The 21,778-nt window shown below is 36.2% G+C and overlaps 1 protein-coding gene across 1 annotated transcript in view; it reads right to left on the bottom strand.

Moving 5' to 3' along the window:
• Nucleotides 1–21,778, bottom strand: part of MARCHF1 (membrane associated ring-CH-type finger 1) — a 669,052-nt gene that overhangs the window by 33,973 nt on the left and 613,301 nt on the right. The window contains 1 exon segment of the mRNA XM_080672550.1: nucleotides 9,058–9,238. Within this exon segment, the coding sequence (XP_080528676.1) occupies nucleotides 9,058–9,238 (181 nt within the window).

Genomic DNA, 21,778 nt, shown 5'->3' with positions numbered 1-21,778 from the left:
ATCATGTTAAAAAATTAAAATCAAAGACATATAACTTCTTTCTCACTTAAAAAACTCAATCATAAGATGATGCTTTAGGGAAATCTTTATTTGTAACTGTGTGTGCGTGTGTGCACACACATGGATGTACATATGCTTCTGCAAATTCTAATTTGATGCTTTTATGCTTTCCATATGGATCACTGTAATATTGATTCCATCATTTTAACCACAGTTTATGTTTCAAATTTCAAAATACACAATATATAAAAGAAGTTCCCTTTTATGTCACTTATCCTTGTCAAAACAAAAATGGATTTCCCCAAGGGAGAACTGTATCCTGTTAAATACTTGAATAGTATATCTAATGTAAGCTAAGTGTTCCTTTCCAGATCTAGAACAGTGGCATAAGTTGACATTCTTACCAAGCAAATGAAGCTATGTCTTTCAAGTGATAATTTTCAAAGAGAGGAACAGAGCTGAAGTAGTATATTATTGGACCTACTAATAACAAATACTGAAGAGAAATGTTTCTGCCAACAATGGTTATTTAGGGATTGTTTATTTAAGTCTCCTTTGAGACATCCTCTATCAAGTCCTGCTTTATATTCCAATTCTCTCTCCCTAATGTCCTGGTTGCCCAACTGCTAACTAATACCTTCTTGATTAGCCTATATTATACGACGCATGGAGAATAAAAGAGAAAAGACAGTCATCTTGCTATGTATTTATAGTTATTGTAAAAAAATCTGTTCATGTGGATGGTCTCATAAGTAAAGACCAAACATATGGTGGCTTGCTCTCTTTGAATTACCTTTATTTAGCATTCCCTCTGAAGTTACAGAAAATTCTTGATCCTCACACCACTACCATGCCCTTCAAATTTATTATAAAATCTTATAAGTAATTTATACTTTTTCATCTTTCTTGTAGTATACTATATGCTCTCTGGGAGTAGTGTTTTTTCCTATCTGGTTCACTACTGAACACAACTGGCATATCGTGGATAGTACAGTGGGTAAATGTATGAACTGGGCATTATTGGAGCCTCCTCAGAAAAATTATTCAGAACACAATTTGCTGCTCAGGGCTCAAATCTGCCTAGAGGTTGTACCATGTTTATGGATGGAAGCTTCATAAAAGAATAAGCTCTTCTGTTACGCAGAGAAGAATATAATTCTATTTTGCACAAACGATATCATAATATTGATCCAAGCTGACGAGGCAATTTTGTTTTGAAAATTTTAAGACTAATCAACCTATTAGTATAGAATTTCCTCAAAAGACAAAAGGATGAGGTCATGTAAAAAGTCCAAAGTATCTACTAGAAAAAAACATTAGCCACTTGTTTTTCCATTTCATAATTGTTTGAGATAAGATATACTGGCATTGTTATCTACTCACACTGGAATATTATTTTAATTGAAATAACAACTGTAGTCCTGACAGCATGAATGTGTTAAGGCAATAAAACAAATAAAAAACAAGGAAAACATTTTAGTGGAAAAGATAATACTTCAATCGACTTGAATATTTTTCTTGTAATGATATTCTTTTTGTTATTTTGTAGTTTACTCATCCTTTCCCTTCCCACAGCACTCAGCTAAGTAGCCCGTTGGGTTCCTCTTTCTCATTGAACAAAGCAGTGAGAAGGTAAAGGTAAGTGTTTGGCTGTACACAGCACCACTGAACAGCTAGAAATTTGTTGTGGAAAACTTACCTTATTCATCTGAGGAGTGCGAGTTTGAAAATAAAATCATTTCCTAAGATTATTCCAAATCACTTAGACTACTCTTAGGATTCATATAGCAGTGGAATTGAAGCATAGCAAAAAATGAAAGAATGAGCATGCATTGCAAATTATGAGGATTTTTTTTGCAATACATATATAGAAAGCTTTGTCTGGACTCAGAGTAGAACAGATATTTCCTATATTTGTTAAGAAATTAAACAGCAAACCCAGTCCCCCAAACTGAGCTTTGATTATGGGGAAACAGCCTGGAGGCAATGGAAATCTTCATTTGCTAAAGGCTTAAAAAAATCCTGTAATCCTCAGTAATTTGAGTAAAATTGGAAATTAAGAAGGATGTCAAAGAGAACTCCAATATTTCAAGAATAATGCCAGAATGTTCATGCCCATAAAACTCTTCCCAATGATCAAAACAGGATCAGTTCATCTAGAACTGACTTCAGCTTTTTCTAGACAGAATTCTATAACTCTTGATTTTTGTTGTTATTTGAAATAGAAAAGCAGTAGCTATTTAAAATGTTGAATACAGGCTAGTGGAGGAACAAAGAAGTGACGGTGGATGCTCTGAGAGCAGGGAATCAAGATTACATTATAAAATTCCCAAAAACCTCCTAATATTTAAATAAAAAAAGGGGGGATAGTAGAAGAATATCATGTAAGGAAAAATATCCTGTAAGTAAATTACATCTAGAAAATTTTTACTTTAGAAAATTAACTTTCATTTGTAATGCTAACAGCAAGACACCCATGAAAAACACACATGGTGTCAAAACAAGCCAAAGGAAAATCATTTGGGCAAAAAGTGAAAAAGGATCCCAAGTCAAATTTATAGAAAAGATTCCTTTATTAACTTTTGGTCGAGAATATGTTTGTATATTTTCAGAAAACAACTCCAAGACCACGTGGATTCCTGCAACAGAGAGGAATTGACAGGACTGCTCCAGCCATGAAGACAGAAGAGAAACAGTCCAGAGATGGAAGACGCTGACGACACCTTGCCATACTAGCAGTCAGCAGCTGTGCGTCGCTGCAGGTTGCCTAGGACCAAACCAGAGAGGGTCGGACCTGCATTACCACTATTTGTCCACCATCCAGAACTGAAATATCATTGGTGACATGTACACATAAGGAACTATTTGACATTGAAATTGGGACTCAAAAGAACTGTTGGCCCAGAAAGAAACTCACTACAGACTGATTCATTTGCCTCTCAGCATAACCATTATTGCTTGTCTCATTTTCGGTTCTTATAAGTGTATTTCTAGTATCACATGATCTCACTCATCTAGGGGAAATAATGAACAACATAAACTGATGAACAAAAACAGACCCGGAGACAGGGAAGCATCGATCAGACTGTCAAACCTCAGAGGAAAGGTAGGGGAGGGTGGGGGTAAGGGAGAGAGATCAACCAAAGGACTTGTGTGCATGCATATAAGCCTAACCAGTGGTCACGGACAACAGGGGGGCGGGGCATGCATGGGGAGGGATTTGGGATGGGAATGGGGGGATGAGGACTAATATGTGATACCTTAATCAATAAAGAATTTTTTTTTAAAAAAGAAAGAAAAACGAAGAAAAGTAGATAGAAAGGCTTTCAAATCACAGCACACTGGTGGAAGCAGAACAGCCTTCTATGTGTTTCAAGCTTTTGTGGCTGTTTGTTAATGTTTTTTAGCCTGCAAAACAATTGATGTTTATGTAATGATGTAACTAGGTGTTAGGAAAATACATTGGGTAAAACATACATGTTTAAGAAGGAAGATTTTTTAGAAAAAAATTTATTTTATAAAAATTTCTTTTGAAAGATTGCCATTAGAAATGATTTACACAAAGGCTAAAGTTTTGATGCTTGAAGGGACAGGATTTCAGCTACTTAAGGTGGTAAGTCAGTGTGATGAGTATAAGCTTTAGCATCAGGGAGCTTTGGGGTGATGATATCAAGTAAGTTTGAAACTGTCTCATTCTTTTCATCTGTAAAATGGGTTTTATGCATACCTACTAAAAATGGGATTGTAATGGAGATTAAATCAATTAAGTGGCCTGTTCTAAATATCTGGCACATAGCAGAAATTCAGTATGTGGTGGTTGTATTAGTGAAATTAGAAATCCCCCACAATGGTTAAGTAAATGATGTATTTTAAATTTCTTAGATGATTAGGCAACATTATTCGATAGAGCACTGGAAGACCTTAAGAATCCAATCGCATTTCCTGCCCTGTCCAATTTTAACACTATGAATTGCAAGACCTCCAGCTTAGCAGAGAATCAATAATAACCTTTGAGTAGTTGACTCACTAGGGCAGCTTATATAGGCTCTTGGCTCTTTTAAAAGATGGGATGCTACATCAAATTAGGAAAGGAAGGAATTAACATAGTATTTGCCATATACAGTTCTTTATTTAAAAAAAAAATATTGTAACTAAATCACCGTAAGTCATTATGGTGGAAATGTAGAAATACCAAAATGATTATTCCTTTTTATTTGGCATAATAAGTATAAGTTCACACAGAACTAATCTATTATGAGCTTTCCAATATTCAATTATTTTTGATCTGCAAAAATGACAAGTGCATATGGCTCAACCTAATTGTTACTAAAGCAAAGGTAATTGATTCACTGCCTCATTTTATCTGTAGAAATGAGACAAGGAATAAATGGATACATAGAGTTGAATATTTGTGGTATATATTTGTCAAACAGTTGTATATGAAAAGCTATATAAACATTTTAGGGGAGGACATAAATTGTCAGTAGCATTTGCTCTCTTCAAGCTTAGCTACAAATCCAGCAGCTGGTTTCGCCCACTCAGGAGTGATTCAAACCTGAGCCTGAAGTTGCAATTCTTCAACTTCAGAACAAGATATTAGTTTATGTTTCCTAACTGATATTGTGTCCATTTTGAAATTTCACTGAGTTGTCATTCTGCTTGCTATATTTTTGGCTTTTATTTCTTGGCCCTAGGAATTATTTCTGGTGCAGGTAACTCAGTAGGTTAGTGGGACTTTTCTTTTTTTTGCTTTAAAAAAAAAATATATATATATATATATATATTGATTTCAGAGAGAAAGGGAGAGGGAGAGAGAGATAGAAACATCAATGATGAGAGAGAATCATTGATTGGCTGCCTCCTGCACACCCCTTACTATGGATCGAGCCTGCAACCTGGGCATGTGCCCTTGATCAGAATCAAACAGGTACCCTTCAGTCCGCAGGCTGATGCTCTATCCACTGAGCCAAACCAGCTAAAGCAATGGGACATTTCTTAAATGTTACATAAGTAGCTGCGTTACTGACTTAAAGATGATAAAAATTGTTTTTTTCTCAAATAAGCTCTTGATTTTATTTAGACTTTAAATGTTTTCTTCTGGAAACATTAGCATACCTTGAGAAATTTACTAACTATAGCTTTTCATGTAGTATTATTAGCAATTAATGAAGTAAGGTTTTACTGATATCTTTAGAGACTATTAAGCAACAATGTTCATCAGATTATGAAGCTTTGCACCTTTCTATTTTAAGAAGCTATTTCATCTCAACAGAATATGCCACTTCCATTGGCTAATGTTAGAAATTCAGAATCATTAGCTAAAGTAATTGTTTCATATGACTGGTCTTTAGAACGTTATAAGCTGTAATAGAATTACTGAATTGATAGCAATTAATTGGATGTATTTCAAATATATTCTAACCAAATGCTATACCTGTTATCTTTTTAAAAAAAATATTCATTGTTGAAAGTAGATCCTCCTCCCCCCCGCCCATTAACCTCTTCCAGCCTGCTCCCGACCCCCCCACCCCAGGCCCTCACCACCCCATTGTCTGTGTCCACAGGTTATTATGCCTGTCGTTCTTTCTTTTTTAAAAAATATTTTTATTGATTTCAGAGAGGAAGGGAGAGGGAGAGAAAGATAGAAACATCAATGATGAGAGAGAATCATTGATTGGCTGCCTCCTGCATGCCCCTCCCCCCACTGGGGATCAGCCCCCAGCCCAAGCATGTGCCCTTGACCAGAATCAAACCTGGGACCCTTCAGTCCACAGCCCGACACTCTATCCACTGAGCCAAACCGGCTAGGGCTATGCCTGTCATTCTTGATGACCACTTAAAAACCTCCAAAAGAAAATAGCTGCTGAATCTTAGTGCCATCAAAATAAACGATCTAGAAAAGTTTTAAAATGCCTCAAATCTATACAGTTTGTATCACCTCAGAATCTGAAAAGCCATTTTGGATACTGCCATTTAAGTATTATCCCAGTGCCCCACAGGTTTAAGGAAGAAAGTGAAAGTTCGGAATATGTTTTCTAGGCTTTTAACCCATAAACCACAGAGGTAGGAAGAGAATGTATGTCTAGGAGTCATGTGTTAGACCAGGAGTTGAAAATTCAAATACCCCATTTGACCCAGTGATCCCACTTCTAGGAATATATCCCAAGAAGCTAGAAACATCAATCAGAAAGGATATATGCACCCTTATGTTCACAGCAGTACAATTCACCATAGCTAAGATTTGGAAACAGCCTAAGTGCCCATCAGCAGATGAGTGGATTAAAACACCCTGGTACATCTACACAATGGAATACTATGCTGCACTAAAAAAGAAGGAATTCGGACCATTTGCAACAACATGGATGGAACTGGAGAGCATTATGCTAAGTGAAATAAGCCAGTCAGAGAAAGATAAATATCACATGATCTCACTCATCTAGGGGAAATAATGAACAACATAAACTGATGAACAAAAACAGACCCGGAGACAGGGAAGCATTGATCAGATGTCAAACCTCAGAGGGAAGCTAGGGGAGGGTGGGGGTAAGGGGAGAGATCAACCAAAGGACTTGTATGCATGCATATAAGCCTAACCAGTGGACACAGACAACAGGGGGGTGAGGGCATGAGTGGGGGGTGGGTTGGGAAGGTAATGGGAGGATGAGGACAAATATGCAATACCTCAATCAATAAAGAAATTAAAATGCAAAAAAAAAAAATTCAAATACATTCACTGGAGCCACAGAGTACTCAGATGAGTGGAGACCGCACAAAGTCTCCGGATTGGAAAAAGAGAAAGGGCTGAGAAATGTGAAGAACTTAAAGGCAAATAGCCTTTTGAAAGGACGAGCCATCATCTAGCTCCCAGGCTATTGTCCTATGGAAATATGGTTCCAGTAAAACCAGATACTGTGATTTTCAAATGTGTAGAGTTTTACATAATATAATCACCTATTTAAATATTGGTAATTAATTCAAATTTTAATCTTTGTGGATCAAATAAAACACATCAGTGGGCTGTTAGGAAGCAACCTCCGGATGAGATTCTAACATCCTCTGTAGATATATAAATGCTATTAAAAATGAAGGATGTTGACATGCTGTCCTTCATTAATATTTATGACCACTCAAAGGAAATATTTATAAGAAAACTAGGATATTTCATTAATCAACAGATAGTAGGTGCCCAGTAGGTTGCCACAACATATTCATTACTAAGAATATATTTATTATTTTAGTATGTAATGAATATTCATATTCATTAAAAAGGGTAGATGTATTCCCTGCATTTCTCTAGTTTGTAAACAGGTTAGTTGAGGCAAAAATAGAATTTCCCGATGGGGTTGTATATTATTGGCAATAAAATATTAAGAAAGGATCAGAGTTGTATATAAGGGATGATTCTACAAAAGCTGAAGGTAGAATAAGAATACTTTTCAAGTTATATATAGCATCATGTATTGTTTATTATAGAAAATGGGGGAGAAGGTAGACAGTATGAAGAAGAGAAAAATGTGAATATTTTATTATTCTAGATTGTATCTTTCAAATTGAAATGTTATGTTTGACAAAGTTGAAATGAAAATTTTATATAGATTTAGGTTAAGAAAAAAAAACATGGAGAAATATACAGATGCTATGAAATAATTTGTAGTTCCCTGGAGGGTCAGAAGAGAAATTTACAGAATCATGGAGCACAATGTGTCATGTAGCTTCTCCAGACAACACACAGCATCTGGTCAGTGGATAAAGCAAAGGGCAAGGAGTAAGGGCCCATTTCTGTTTCTGTCATTTGATTGCTCTGGGACCAGAGGAACATAGTGTCATCTTTTTTGCACTCAGGTCACTAGATGTTAAAGACAATGTGTTTCCCAGAGGCATTTTGTGCATAAGTTTTGACATCTCTAAACTACTTGCAGAATTTTAAAATTAAGGCTCCCACAAAAGCAGGGGATGCTATTCTCTCTCTCCATAATTTACAGATTTTTAATGAAGACTTGAGCTGGCCAGCCACCAGTCAGATGCCTATTGGAATATTCTTGTTTGCTTTACATTTCTGCTCATCTCCAAACCCATCATGTTCATTTCCAAGCAATGTTCTCTTTATACACTTTTTCTTTGCATATAATTCAAATGAAAAAGCAGCTGGAGGCAGATTCCTTATTTAATCGCAGTCTCTACACTCTCATTTGGAAATTGAGGCATCCATATATGTCAGGCTGCAGTTGGGTAAAAAGATGAATAAGTTCCATGCAACAATCTAAGGGCCCAGCCATCAAGCATGAATTACATGAAGTTCATTTTCTTTGTATCCTTTACAAATTTTCCTCCACTAGCTTTGAGTGAGTTGCTAATTTTATATTTTATTCATATAATCATTTATTCTTTAGAAAAATATAACATAAATGAGGAATTTGAGGATTAACTTTATAGGTAAAGGTATACTTACATCTGCCTTAGAGTTTGGTGAACATTATGGAAAATAATACTTTTTCTATGTACTCTAATTATATGTGAACCTCCACACCAAATCCCCAAATAAAGATAAACACAAAAAAGAGTCCACACCATATAGAAAAAAATAATTCTCTTCTATTAGCTAATGCCTGACTTTTAAGAAATTCAATGGGTTCATATTATTTAATGTAATCTATTACTTGACCTTCTTGGGAATTGACCTCAGTAAATAAAATGTTCTCCCAGTTCCCATTAATTCATTTACATTGAATTACAAGAATATTTTGCATATGTATATATATGCACATATATACATATCCACACAGGCACTTATATGAATATACATTCATACACACACTATTTTTTTTTTTTTAGTTTGAAGAATGATGTGAAAATCAGAGGCTCTGGAATATAAAACAGAGAAGGAAGCATTATCTGCAAACACTTGGCTGCATTTTACACATTGACTCTAACACGAGGCATGTACTCTTCATGGATATTAGCATAGTAGCAAAACCTTGCTGGGGAAACAAATGGATTTTTAAAACAAGCCAACTTTATAAGTTCTCGCCTCCAAAACAACTCCTACAAATACTGTACCTTCCGGAGGGGCTTGAGCTTGGTCTCCATTATGAAGTCATACTTGCAGAGCTCACAGCAGCGCGTGTCTGAGCTCTTGATCCATTGATGGAGGCAGGACTGGTGGACAAAGCGCAGGGTGCCCGTGCAGCGACAGGGTGTGATGAGGGGGCTCTCTTCATCTCCTTCGCAGTGACAGATCCTGGGGAAGGACACAGCGGCCAGTTTGAGATCTCCCACCAATGGATTTCCTTCCTCGTTCATCCCAGGCTGTATTAGGAACTGCACCCTGAGCTTTAGAAGGCATGACCATTTCATTCCAACTTGATGTTAGAATTGCATCTATGACTGATATTAATTTCCTTTCATTTGCACAGTCATTGCTCAACTCTTAAGTCATGTTAGGAGGCATGAACACTGCTACACTTCTACACTAAAGCCAATTTTAACAGCACAACTATTGAGCTGTGTTCCAGCTTAATCTGTTTAACAGGTCAGTGTCTATGGCATATGCTTTCATACATAAAAGTTCTAAATTCTGAGTCTTCTAAGGAATGTTGTAATCTGATAATTTCATTCTTTTATTTTGATGATAGTTTTACAGGGGCATGGTGTATAATTTAGACATAGGGTATCCTACCAATGAGGAAGAATTCTGAAAAATGTAACATATTACCAAAGAATAAAGTGAATACATAATGTCTCACCTAGGAAATATAAATATTTCCCTAGAAAGATGCACACAAATTTGGTCACAACGAATGGCCTAAACTGTCATAACCATCATTGTTTAAAAGTTACAAAAATTACTGGTTGCATAAAGTTCAAGTGGAGTAAATCCTATTGTTTCAAAATGTTAATTACTACATCTTCCAAGGAATTCAGAGTTCAACTAGTTTACTGAATTGCCATAAATTTTAGAGCCATAGATTCACAGTGTATGAAATCATTATTCTCATCTTCAAATTTTAAAACATAATTAGTTAACCTCAATGTGGTGAATTTAAGTCCTAGTCCTTCAATAAATTCTTATGATTTAATCAGCTGTTAAAGTTGATAATACCTTTAATTAGAAATATTTGCTTGAAATCTGTTCAGAATCAGGAATGGACATTGAAAATATATCTGTATAGTTACTTTTTGAGCCCAGTGGCAGTGGCGCCCTGGAAGAATGTTTAAATTGCTGCTACTGCTCTTTCCTTTTCAGTCTGTGTGCTCTGTTCTCCAGAAGCAGGAGTTTTAAAAAGTGGATCTTTAAAATACACTTATATCTACCTCAGCTGCCTCCCCAGGGGAAATGAAATGGCTGCTCAGCTGGTTACTGCAGCAAGATAAGGAATCGAAACCCAGCCCTTCCCCAACCTCAAAATAAAGAAGTATGACACAGGGCAGTAGTACTTGAATCTCCGTTTCTTAAGTAAAACTAAAGTAAGCAAAAGCAAACACTGACTTCTAAAGTCCTAGGGGTGGGAGTGCTGGGATGAGAGCATAGTCCGCCTTCTTCTGGACCGAGTTAGGAAGGAACAGTGTGGGTTGTAGCAGCACGAATAAATGGCTGATGTGGTGGGGACAAACTGAAAATTATCTGAGAACCAATTTTTAATATAAAAGCCTGAAATACCTCCTCTTTCCAGAGGTGTAGGTTGTAGGGATCAAGGCTTAGTATACACTGTATCACACCCATTGCCAATAGAGTGTTGGTTGCACTATCAGGCTCAGTAGAAGACTGTTGAGCAAAGGAACTGTTCCGTCAACTTTGACTTATTATAAAAGCAACCAGTGAAAGCAAATAGGGTTTCTGTAGCACTTCATTTTGTTGTAATACTTATCCTTGGAGCCTTTGAAACTTAATGAATTATAGGAAATGAGATGTTGATATTTCTTAAGTCCTCGAAACTCTTCTCTCCCTGCCTCCACACAAAGATACTCCCTTAGGTCAGGGGTCAGAAAACTATGGCCTAGTAGTTCTTCCTGCTGCATGTTTTTGTAAGTAAAGTTTTATTGAAACACACCCATGCACACTGTTTATGTAGTGTTCAGAGCTGTGTTTGCACTATACTGCAGAATTGAGAGTTGTTGCAGGGACCATATGCAACATGTTGCAAAGACTAACATATTTACTATCCATCCCTTTACAGAACACGTCTGCTTACTCCCGCCTTAAACATGGTGTTTATGAGTTAAAGACAATGCATGAGTATCATGAACAATAATAAAAATCCAGGTTACAGCCGAAACCGGTTTGGCTCAGTGGATAGAGCGTCGGCCTGCGGACTGAGGGGTCCCGGGTTCGATTCCGGTCAGGGGCATGTACCTTGGTTGCGGGCACATCCCCTGTAGGAGGTGTGCAGGAGGCAGCTGATCGATGTTTCTCTCTCATCGATGTTTCTAGCTCTCTATCCCTCTCCCTTCCTCTCTGTAAAATATCAATAAAATATATTTAAAAAAAAAAATCCAGGTTACAAAAAATTACCTCAACTTCTGCAAGGAACAGAAGTTGAAGTAAAGGTTACATAGAGAAGCACACAATAAAAGTGAAAGTCCCTCCTGACCTGGCATTGGAGCCTGCTGAACCATGAACAGTCTGCAGGGACAGGGGGCACAATTTCTCATTTGAAAAATAAAAACTAGCAGTTAATGCCATCTGGTAATTCATCACTAAAAAACAATTGTGTGAAAGGAATACGGCTCAGCCATAAGGAAAGATGAAACACTGCCATTTGTGACAACACGGATGGACCTGGAGAATATTATGCTAAGCAAAATAAATCAGACAGAAAAAAAGGCAAGGACCATATGGTTTCACTCAGACGTGGGATATAAAACTGAAAGCAATGAATGAACAAACAAGAAAAACAAAAACTAACAGACACAGACAACAGCATGGTGGTTAGCAGCGGGGAGTGAGGTGGGAAGGGTAGTAAATAGTAAAAGGGGTCAAAAATATGGTAACAGAAGAAGATTTGGCTTTGGATGGTTGACACAGTGCAATATACAGATGATGTATCACAGAATTGTACACTTAAAACTTACATAATTTTATTAAGCAATGTCACCCCAGTATATTTAATTTTAAAACGTCAAAAAGAAAATACAATTGTGTGAAATGCTGCACAACTGTCAAGATGATTCTGAGGCTCTGATTTTTTACTGACATGAAAATCATAATCTATTCATAAGTGGATTTAAACAAGGACCTTTATGGTTACTGAGTTCAAACTGATCTGAACTGTTTACTGATTGCATAGTCCAACTTACTGTACCTTACAGACTCCTTTAAAAAATTTTTGCTGAAACTATTACCTAAAGTACCACCAGCATTTTTTTTCATAAAATTAAGATTATTTCCCACAGGAAAAATCAAGAGCTTAATTCATTTTCATTCCCATTTCACAAGATTTATTTTTACATTATTTTAACATTTTGAACTTTTTTCCAGATTATCCAAATGATGCTGGATCCCAGGAGACTCTTTAGAATCATGTTGAGATTGTTCTAAATGAATTTAAGAGCTAACTATAAACTTCAGGTATCTACTAGAAATAAAAAATAATGTGATAATGCCATTACAGAAAGAATTAAACAATTCTTAGATTGATATACTTTGCACAAACTACAATTGCTAAATTATAAATGAAAACATAAACATGCTTTTTCCAAAAGAATAATTGTACACATAAAATGATTTCAACAATGAAATTGCATTGTAAAACATTCATAATTTTGATGCATGTTTACCTTATGGGAAATTATGGCTTACGATTTGAGAGATTCTATAAAATCATTGGTATCATTTTTTTTGGCATTTTAGCATATGAACTGGCTGCTTAGAATTTAATCAGCATATATTGAGACTTTCATATTTTATAACTTGAATAAACTTGTACTTCTATATTATTTCTAGCTTTCTGTGAAGAGCAGACCACAAAATACCATTATTGAAATTAAATTTTGAAAATTGTGTGTGTGTGTGTGTGTGTGTGTGTGTGCACTTAAAGTTCCTTAATGTTTAAGTTTTAAGAAAACTATGATTTTTTTTGGGGGGGGGGATCTTCTGTGTCTCAAAATGAGCTCCACTGCTCCCCACCCCTTCCCTTACTAAGGCTTCTTGGTTCTGGTAGAATAATTTTTTTCTGCATAAGTTTAAAAAAATAATTCATCAGTGAAAAAAATATTCATGAAGGCCATAGGGATTATGTAACTTTGGGAATTTCCTCCCCTATTTATTCCTTTGTCATTGCATTCACTCACATTTTCTTGGTTCTTGCTATATGCAAATAAAACTCAGATAATAGCATCAGCATATAGGGTAAATTGCGAGGGAGAGAAAAGGATTTGCAGGCAGGTACCCCAATCCTCTTGGTATTAAGAATCTGGAACACTGTGGTGACATTGGGGAGGAGATGGTTTCCTTGGCCTTCAGAGCATGCAGAAGTCCCAGGGACTTTGTTGGGTTTCCGTGACTGGCTGTGGCAGCCTGCACATTGGTAATGTGTGCCTCCTGAAGGAAGTCAACATCTGTAATCTTCAGATGGCATCTCACGTGCAGGACTGTCAACTCTCGCTTCCCATGTTCCATGCCGTATTTCCATTTCTCTTTTGGCAAATCTTTCTGGTATATCCCCTCACTTCCTTACCTACATTTTTCTCCATACTTCTCTCTAACTAAATAATCTTTAAGCACAGTAATTATGGATACTGCTATCTTTGTAATGGTTTCATTTGGATGTTTTTCTTTATTCAGAACTAATCATCATACTTCAGAGTTTGGCATTCATTATTTGAATTCACTTTACTAAGCTAAAAAAGTGACTAGAAGACATGTTGTTGGTCAGAGCCATATTGAAAGGTATTAAGCTTTGGGTGAGAAATTAGTGCTCAAGTAAATGGGTGAGGAGGTATAATTTCTCTCTCTTTTTGAGAAATACAGCAGAGCAATGAAAGGAGAGCAGACTACAGAAAGTTTTATTTTTAATTTTAATTTCATATTCTTTAACAGATATCTTGTTCATAAAGCAGAAGCGAAGGTGCCAAAGAGAGTGTTTCCTTTAAAAAAAAAGGCACATAGACAAGAGAATGCCCCATTGTTAAATGAAGGTTTTTGAGAGGTTTAGACAGTATGAGGCAAGAAAGTATGGTAGAGGATTATCTTTGCAGGGAAGCAGACACAGTTTCCTGTGAGCAAGAGGTAGAAAAAAATGACAGTGAACATCAAAGGTAGTGGAGGCAGAGGAAATCACAGTGGCTGGGTCTGGGAGGTCTGAATATCTTTCGTGATATAGGACACAACATGTAGACTAAACAGATGGCAGAAGGCATAAGGTTAAGGTCTTATAGAGGCTGTAAATAATTAGAAAGTGCCACTTGGAGAATGTAATGGAAAATTAGCCAAGCATGAATATTAGAAATGAGCAGCCATGTGGTCCCTGGTGAGATGAGACAGCACGGATTTATAGTAGACGCTATTAACACTACATTGTGACTTGGCGGTGTTCAGCAGTCAGACAGCAATCCTACAGGTCGTGGCACAATCTCACATCTTGAGATCACTGGGTCAGAAAAGGGAAGGACAAACGAGTGAAGCATTGTGGTGCATCAGAGATTACGGTGTGAAAACCATTGGTCATGAGGTCTAGACTCTCACCTAGCAGGAAGGCGAGTGAAACCATTGCATGGTTAATGTATTATGAGAAAAGAATGGGTTTGAGAGACTGTAAATCACAATGTTGGTGGAGAACTGGTTTTGAAAGTGGGAGGAAATGAGACAAAAACTGTTTATATGTAGAGTATTTGTGTTTCTCATAGTTGACTTCATATCCCTTTGATTGTATTTTCTTTTCATTGTCATAGGAAAAATAATATGGAATAGTTTGGTGCTTGAGACTCACAACAAGCAAATCAAATTGTGACTTACATCCTCGCTATTTGTTCCAGAAAACTAGAGAAGTTCTCAGTTTACTCATGTGTAAAGTGAGGTTAAAAATACATCTCAGGGAGTCATGAGGATTAAATAAGAAAGTATAGTATATGGCACATTGTAGGCAATCATTTGTTAAATTTATTATGGCTAATTTATTAATTTTATCATGGGATTAATACTACTGAGACTACTCCTAATTTGGTTTATCTATGGTATTGCTTTCAGTTCTTTGGAACTCATAGTTTTTAGAAGATAGTTTGTAAGTTGCTTAGAGCAAATGCTTGTAAAACCAAGGTCATGAATTCTGACTCTGCACAGGTGAGTTACTTACTGACACATTTGAATTCCCAGGTGGGTCAAGTCAAAGACATGTCTCAAATAAAACTAGTCCAGGAAGTACAATTCGACTGTGTTAGGGTAAAATTGGGATTAAATTTAGCTTTGCTCTTCTATACATAGAATGGCTTCCGAGAAGTTTTTTAAACAGTAGGTTTTATTTAAAAATCTTACATGGCTATCATGAGGCTCAAATAAAATGGGATATATGAGAAAATATTGCAAAGTATAAATGTCATGCCACATTAAGGCCTTATTGTCAATCTATAAATAATCAATAACATCAACAAAAATTGCTGCTAGGTAACAGATGCAATACATCACACGCTTTTTATAAAAGCAACTCAATTTTTCGTGTCTGCATTTCAGCTTACAGACTGTCATTTTTCGTCGTAAAGAGCTGAGATGTAAGAAAGGGAAACATTTTCTCCATCTACCTTATTTCTTTGATCACTTTTCTGCTAAACTACCAACACTCTCTTTATAGCCAAGTTTAAGAATTCTTTCTAAGTTCTTTATCTTTCCTATATCTTTTTGCATTATTTACTTACCTGTCCTTCAAATTTATCTCTTGTTGACTCATGTGGCATTGCTCTTATATTGCTAACCTTAAATTTAGGAGAAGTGGAATCAGAAAGGCATATAAGATGACTGTAAGGCCCGGCTGGCATGACTCAGTGGTTGAACACCAACCTGTGAACCAGGAGGTCACAGTTCGATTCCTGGTCAGAGCACATGCCTGGGTTGTGGGCTCCATCCCCAGTAGGGGGCATGCAGAAGGCAGCCAATCAATGATTCTCATCATTGATGTTTCTATCTCTCTCTTCCTGTCCCTTCCTCTCGGAAATCAATAAAAATATTTAAAAAAAGATGATTTTAGGTTTTGGAATAGTGAATACTTACAGAGGACAGATAAAAAAAGTTATGATTCTGGAGCCTGAGAAAGTGAGAAATGATAGGGGAGATATGATAGGTGAGCTTTGATGGTGAGAGATGATAGGGGAATAATATGGGATTCAACATATGTAAATTCATGGCTCAGACTCTTCTACAATAATTAAAAACTATAGGTCAAAGGGGCAACCTTCTAAAATATGAGTGTAGTTATTTGGGGACAAATAAAAAGAAATATTAAGTCACATTTGACATCTGAGGGGAAGGAAGGGGAGGGAAGCGAAAATTACATGACAGCTTTCTTTGGATGTGTGAAGGCTGCTGTGTGAAAGGCGACTGGTCTTGTTCTGTTCTACAACAGCATCCAATGAGTAAAAGTCAAAGGAACAAAGAGAGCTTTCAAAAGATGTTAGAAGCTGCCTGAGGAGAGTGTAAATTTCCCATCATTGAAAGTACTCAAGCACAATATGGCTGACATAGTGTTAAAGCAATGATTTTCAACCTGTGCCACAAGAATTTTTAAAACATGCAATATCTGACTATTTGGTCAAAAGCACTGACCTTTTTCCCTTTAAATTTCAAATAAAAAAATGACAACAGCCAACACAATAATAGCCATCTGGTGTGAATCAATTAAAATTATATGTATTTTTTGTCAGATCAGCAAAAAACATATTTTTGGTGTGCCGCAGAATTTTAGTAATTAGCTCATGTGTGCCACGAGATGAAAAAGGTTGAAAATCACTGTGTTAAAGGAACCCAACCTCATATTCCATTTCCAATGTTGCAATCTGCTATTTTCCCATTCCCACAGAATGATTTCTACACCACCACCACCATTTCTTTATCAGCATTTCCTCTCTGCTAATCCTGGAAATTTTGTACTTGGCTTTTTTTTTTCTTCTATACTGACTATCCTTTTGTAGGAAGGCAATCTAGGCCCACAACTTCAAGCAATGCTCCTGGATTTGTGATTTTAAAACATCCATCTCCAAAAACAACCTCTGCCCCTCTAATAGCAAAAAACTCCAACCAGTTTTCTAACTTCAATAACAGTGTATCTTCAAAGGGACACTTACTCTTTCCTATATCTCATCTTCTCCAAAATAGCTTTTCATCCCAAAGATGCCATTCTATACATATCCTGTTCTCTTGGTTTGCCTTTATCTTTGAACCTTCCATGTACTTCAGATTGTATATTGAAATTGTCATCAGTGTGGCAATATTTTTCTTCCTCAGTGTTTTCCATATCTTCCTCATTTTCATCCTCACTGTTACCTCTCTAGTAGTTTTGAATGGTCAACTATCAATTTTCTTTGACACAAACTATCTTTAAGGTTTTGCTCCTTCCAAGTCATTTTTAAAACATACAGTTATTCTTAATATATGGCCACTCTTTAAGAACTCTATCATCAATCAAATCAAATCTAAATTACTTCACCAGATTTTAATATGACCTTCCATAATCCAAATTTACCTTGACCATACTATTGTCATTATTTCCCACTAATCCCTAACATACAGACATAGTAGCATCTTACAATATTTACCAGATCATAAGCTCTAACTTTTGCCACAAATAAATTACCACTGTGCCAAGATCTTACCTCCTCTGAGCCTAGAGGGCAGTGTAAAGGCCTTGGGTGTGTTATCTATTAATCCCAGTTAACTCACAAATGTTGTCATATTCTGTTTGTGTCCCAATGTGACGAACGTTGGGAAAAGCTGGTGTGGCTATAATAAGTACAATCAGCATTAGAATTATAGTTCTTCATATGTATGTTTGTTAAGTTACTTGTATTTTAAAATTCCTCATCAATAAAATAAGAAAGTAGCAGCATCTACTTCACAGGACTATTTATAAGGATTAAGTTAATTGTCAATAAAGATAAATAGTATTTTTTAAAGGTAATGCTCAGACGGTTTTTTTGCCAGCCTACTGCATTCTGGTGATGTGTGCCTCTGAGAACTTCCTCAAATATAATCTCATATCCTTGATACCCTCCCTCTCTTGATAACACCGCATCTAAGTTGAAGCTATCCTAAGACTCACAGCATTAATGCAACAGCTTCTAAATCTTCTTCCCCTACAATGCTCCCTCCATTTCTTGAGGTTTCATTGCTCTTAAATTGTGTTCCAGACAGTTCTTTTCTTTGTTGTTTGTTAATTGTTTAATCTATCTAAGTTCTGCTATTATAAGCTGAATAAATTCCTATTAATTATTAATTTTTAGGGGGCAGGATCTTATTTGTATGGAAAGAACAGCATGATATTAAGAGTAATTTATATGATAAGAATATTAAAAAGTCAGGGTAAAGATGGAAAATTACTAGACCATAAGTGGCGAATGGTATAGCTGAAGGTGTTACTTGAACATAGTTTAAGGTATTACAGAGCACAAACCAAAAGAGATAGCTTAGTTAGATGATATAGCAGTTCTCAGAAATTGTTACCAACTGCCAGCACTTTGTTTATGTTTCGGGAAAACTCACTTATAATGAAAGTGAGAAATGCATGATCCTTGCACATACCCTTTACTCTTTCATTAATATTTGAGGAACTAAACTGAGGTATACCAATTTTATACCGTCTCTGAGCATCAGAGGAAGTCAAGTAAACTGATCTGATAAAGAAAGGAGAAGTAACTCTTAGTTAATAAGTAGAGAAGAACATGGACAGCATTTAATAATAGTATTCTTACTAACAGCTGATTTCAGCAACTCTGATTAACATGGAGTGAGCATACATTTTTGGATTTCAAAATACAACCTTAAGTCAGATTTTTTAAGATTTTCTTTAGAGAAATGAAGCTCTAAGCATTATAAGCTACCATTCAGCTTGAGATTAAAAATATCTTATGTATTCTAATTAAAAATATAATTACGATATAAGGATAAAATATTTTATAGACAGCTGATACAATTTTTATAATCATAAGATTGGCCACTCTGAATCTATAATCTTCTAACATCTACAGATGAGTGACAGCTTTTCACACACAAGTGATTTTTTAAAGTGTTTACTTTTCTCAAAGGAATATTTTCAACTAAAAAATAAAAAAACAAAACCCTGCTACATAGAATGACTTCCTGAGTTTAATTTCATTCCCTAATTTGTCACCACTGACTTGGTCAACACTTCAGACCATCTGCAAAGGCTGGAGGGAATGATCAACACCAAAGACAATGGCATAGCAATGTCCCTGGCTCCTAGCTTGATCCTGGAGCCGATCCAAAGTCACAACTAATCAGCTGCATTTTCTTCCCACTAGATATCACACTGATGAAAAACGTGGAGAAGAAAATGATCACCTTGCTGTGCCAGTAATGAAAGCAGAGAAGGCCAAGTCTTATTTGTATTCAAAGGTTATCGTGGTTGTGAGTGCAACTATGGATTGGGAATATTCTATTTACTAGTAAATTGCTCTGCTTGTGGCCCTCATCACCTCTGGTTATGGTTCAATTTTATTGATACCAGGAGTTTAAATCCTGATTGGGATTGAGCATTCTCACATGGACTCCTCTATTATCATCTAGCCTAGTGATTCAGTCTCATAGTGGGGTAGGCCCTCCTTGGGGACTTTCTCTAGGCTCCATGAGTTCATGGAGTACATTAGATGTTTCCCCTCTGTATGATGGCAGGTGTCACCCCTCGAGTCCCAGCCACAAGTACCTAATAACAGAATAGATCTTTCTCACTAGTCTTAGAGTCAACTCAAAGTGTCCAAATCCTCCAAGTCAGGAGAGATCAAAATGTGGAATGTTCCCTTCGAGATAATCATATATAATGATTTTCTCTACATTCTCACACATCACAAACATTAATTTTATATGTAAGCTTTGAGAGCTTTTGGGGTTTGTTTGTAAGATTGACAAAATTTTCTATGCAAGTAATTTTAAAGTTAATAGGCTCAATTTTTATTACCTGCATACATTGACGTGGAAAGAGAAAACAAAAGGACAGATAATACACACTTATTTGCTTTCTGTGTAGGTATAAATAAATATATTTTGTCAGATACAGAGTAGGGCTTTGGTATATACATAATAACACTCCTGTCAGAAAAATATCATTATAACTTTTTAGTCTTCTTCTCTCCATGTGGCAGAGACTCTTAATTCAAATTGATTTTGTGATAGCTCCTTCTTTGTGATTGCTAAGTGTTTGAATCCTCATAACCTCATTCTCAACCATGACTTCCTTCTGTTTTTTGTTCATTCATTAATCTTATCTGGCTGAGCATTACATCAAAGGAAGTCTCAAAGCTCATGGATAATTGACAAAGTAATTTATTTACAGACAACCAAGAATACATTGAATGAATCAGAAATATGCTCCTGCATATGAATTCTTCTACAGAGGCAACTGAGTGTCTCGGCAAAATATCAATGTTTTACAGTAGTTCCAATAATTAAAAAATATATTTTTATTGATTTTAGAGAGGAAGAGAGAGACAGAAGCATCAATGATGAGAGAGAATCACTGATTGTCTGCCTCCTTCACAGTCCTCACTGGGGATTGAGCCCACAACCCAGGCATGTGCCCTGAACAGGAATTGAACTGTGACTTCCTGGTTCATAGGTTGGTGCTCAACAAATGAGCCACAGTGGCTGGGCAGTTCCAGAACTGTAAATGAAGAATGGTATGTCTTAATTCATTCATTCACTTATTTATTCGTTGGTTTATTTATTTATTTGATCATTATCTCAAGAAATAATTTGTTGCATATTTACTATGTGTAAGATCAGACAGGGTGCTGTAATAAATAAAAAGATAAATAAGTCTCAGGCTTTGTGTCCTTCATGGAGCTTATACTTTGACAGTTTATACATTGGCCAATTGCACAACTACCTAGAGTCCAAGTTACATGTGGTGTGTGTCATATCAAGTGCTGTTATATGCAAGGGAGGTAAAGATAAAGTAAAGATTGGGGGTAGGGAGTGGTTAAGCCTAATGGAAGATGCAGTATGTGAAATGAAATTGGATCCTGGGTGGAATTTTGGCAGATGGAGATGGAAGTTGGTAGAATACTCCAGACATAGAAGATATTTTCAGTGTATGCTTAGAAGTAGAATTGACCAGGTAATCTGGTCAAGTATGTGGCCAAGTTTGAAAGGAAGAGAAAAGTTAGGGTGGGATGTCATGCTGAAGAATAAAGTAAGATTTGGAGAGCCTAAAATACATTTTCTTCATCCAGTGGCAACATGTGCACACACATACACACACGCGTGTGCACACGCACACACACATGCACACACACAAACGTATAAAAAGCTTTAACTCTATTCAATTGTAACAGCAACTTACTAAAGCATTTGGTGAGAATGTAGACTGTTGCACCAATATGGAAAACAGTACGGAATTTCCTAAAACATTAAGAAAATCAAACTGCCTTTTGATCCAGTGATACCATTCCTAGGAATATAGTCTAAGAATCCCGAAACACCAATCAGAAAGAGTATATGAACCCCTATGTTCATGGCAGCACTATTTACAATAGCTAAGATTCAGAAATAGCCCAAGTGCCCATTAATAAGTGAGTAGATAAAAAAGCTTTGGTACATTTACACAATGGAATACTATGCAGCTAT

The sequence above is a fragment of the Plecotus auritus genome (genome assembly GCF_963455305.1).
Source record: "Plecotus auritus genome assembly, chromosome: 6".
NCBI lineage: Eukaryota > Metazoa > Chordata > Mammalia > Chiroptera > Vespertilionidae > Plecotus > Plecotus auritus.
Note: the sequence above shows the minus strand (reverse complement) of the source record. Positions and strands in the feature narration are given on the sequence as shown.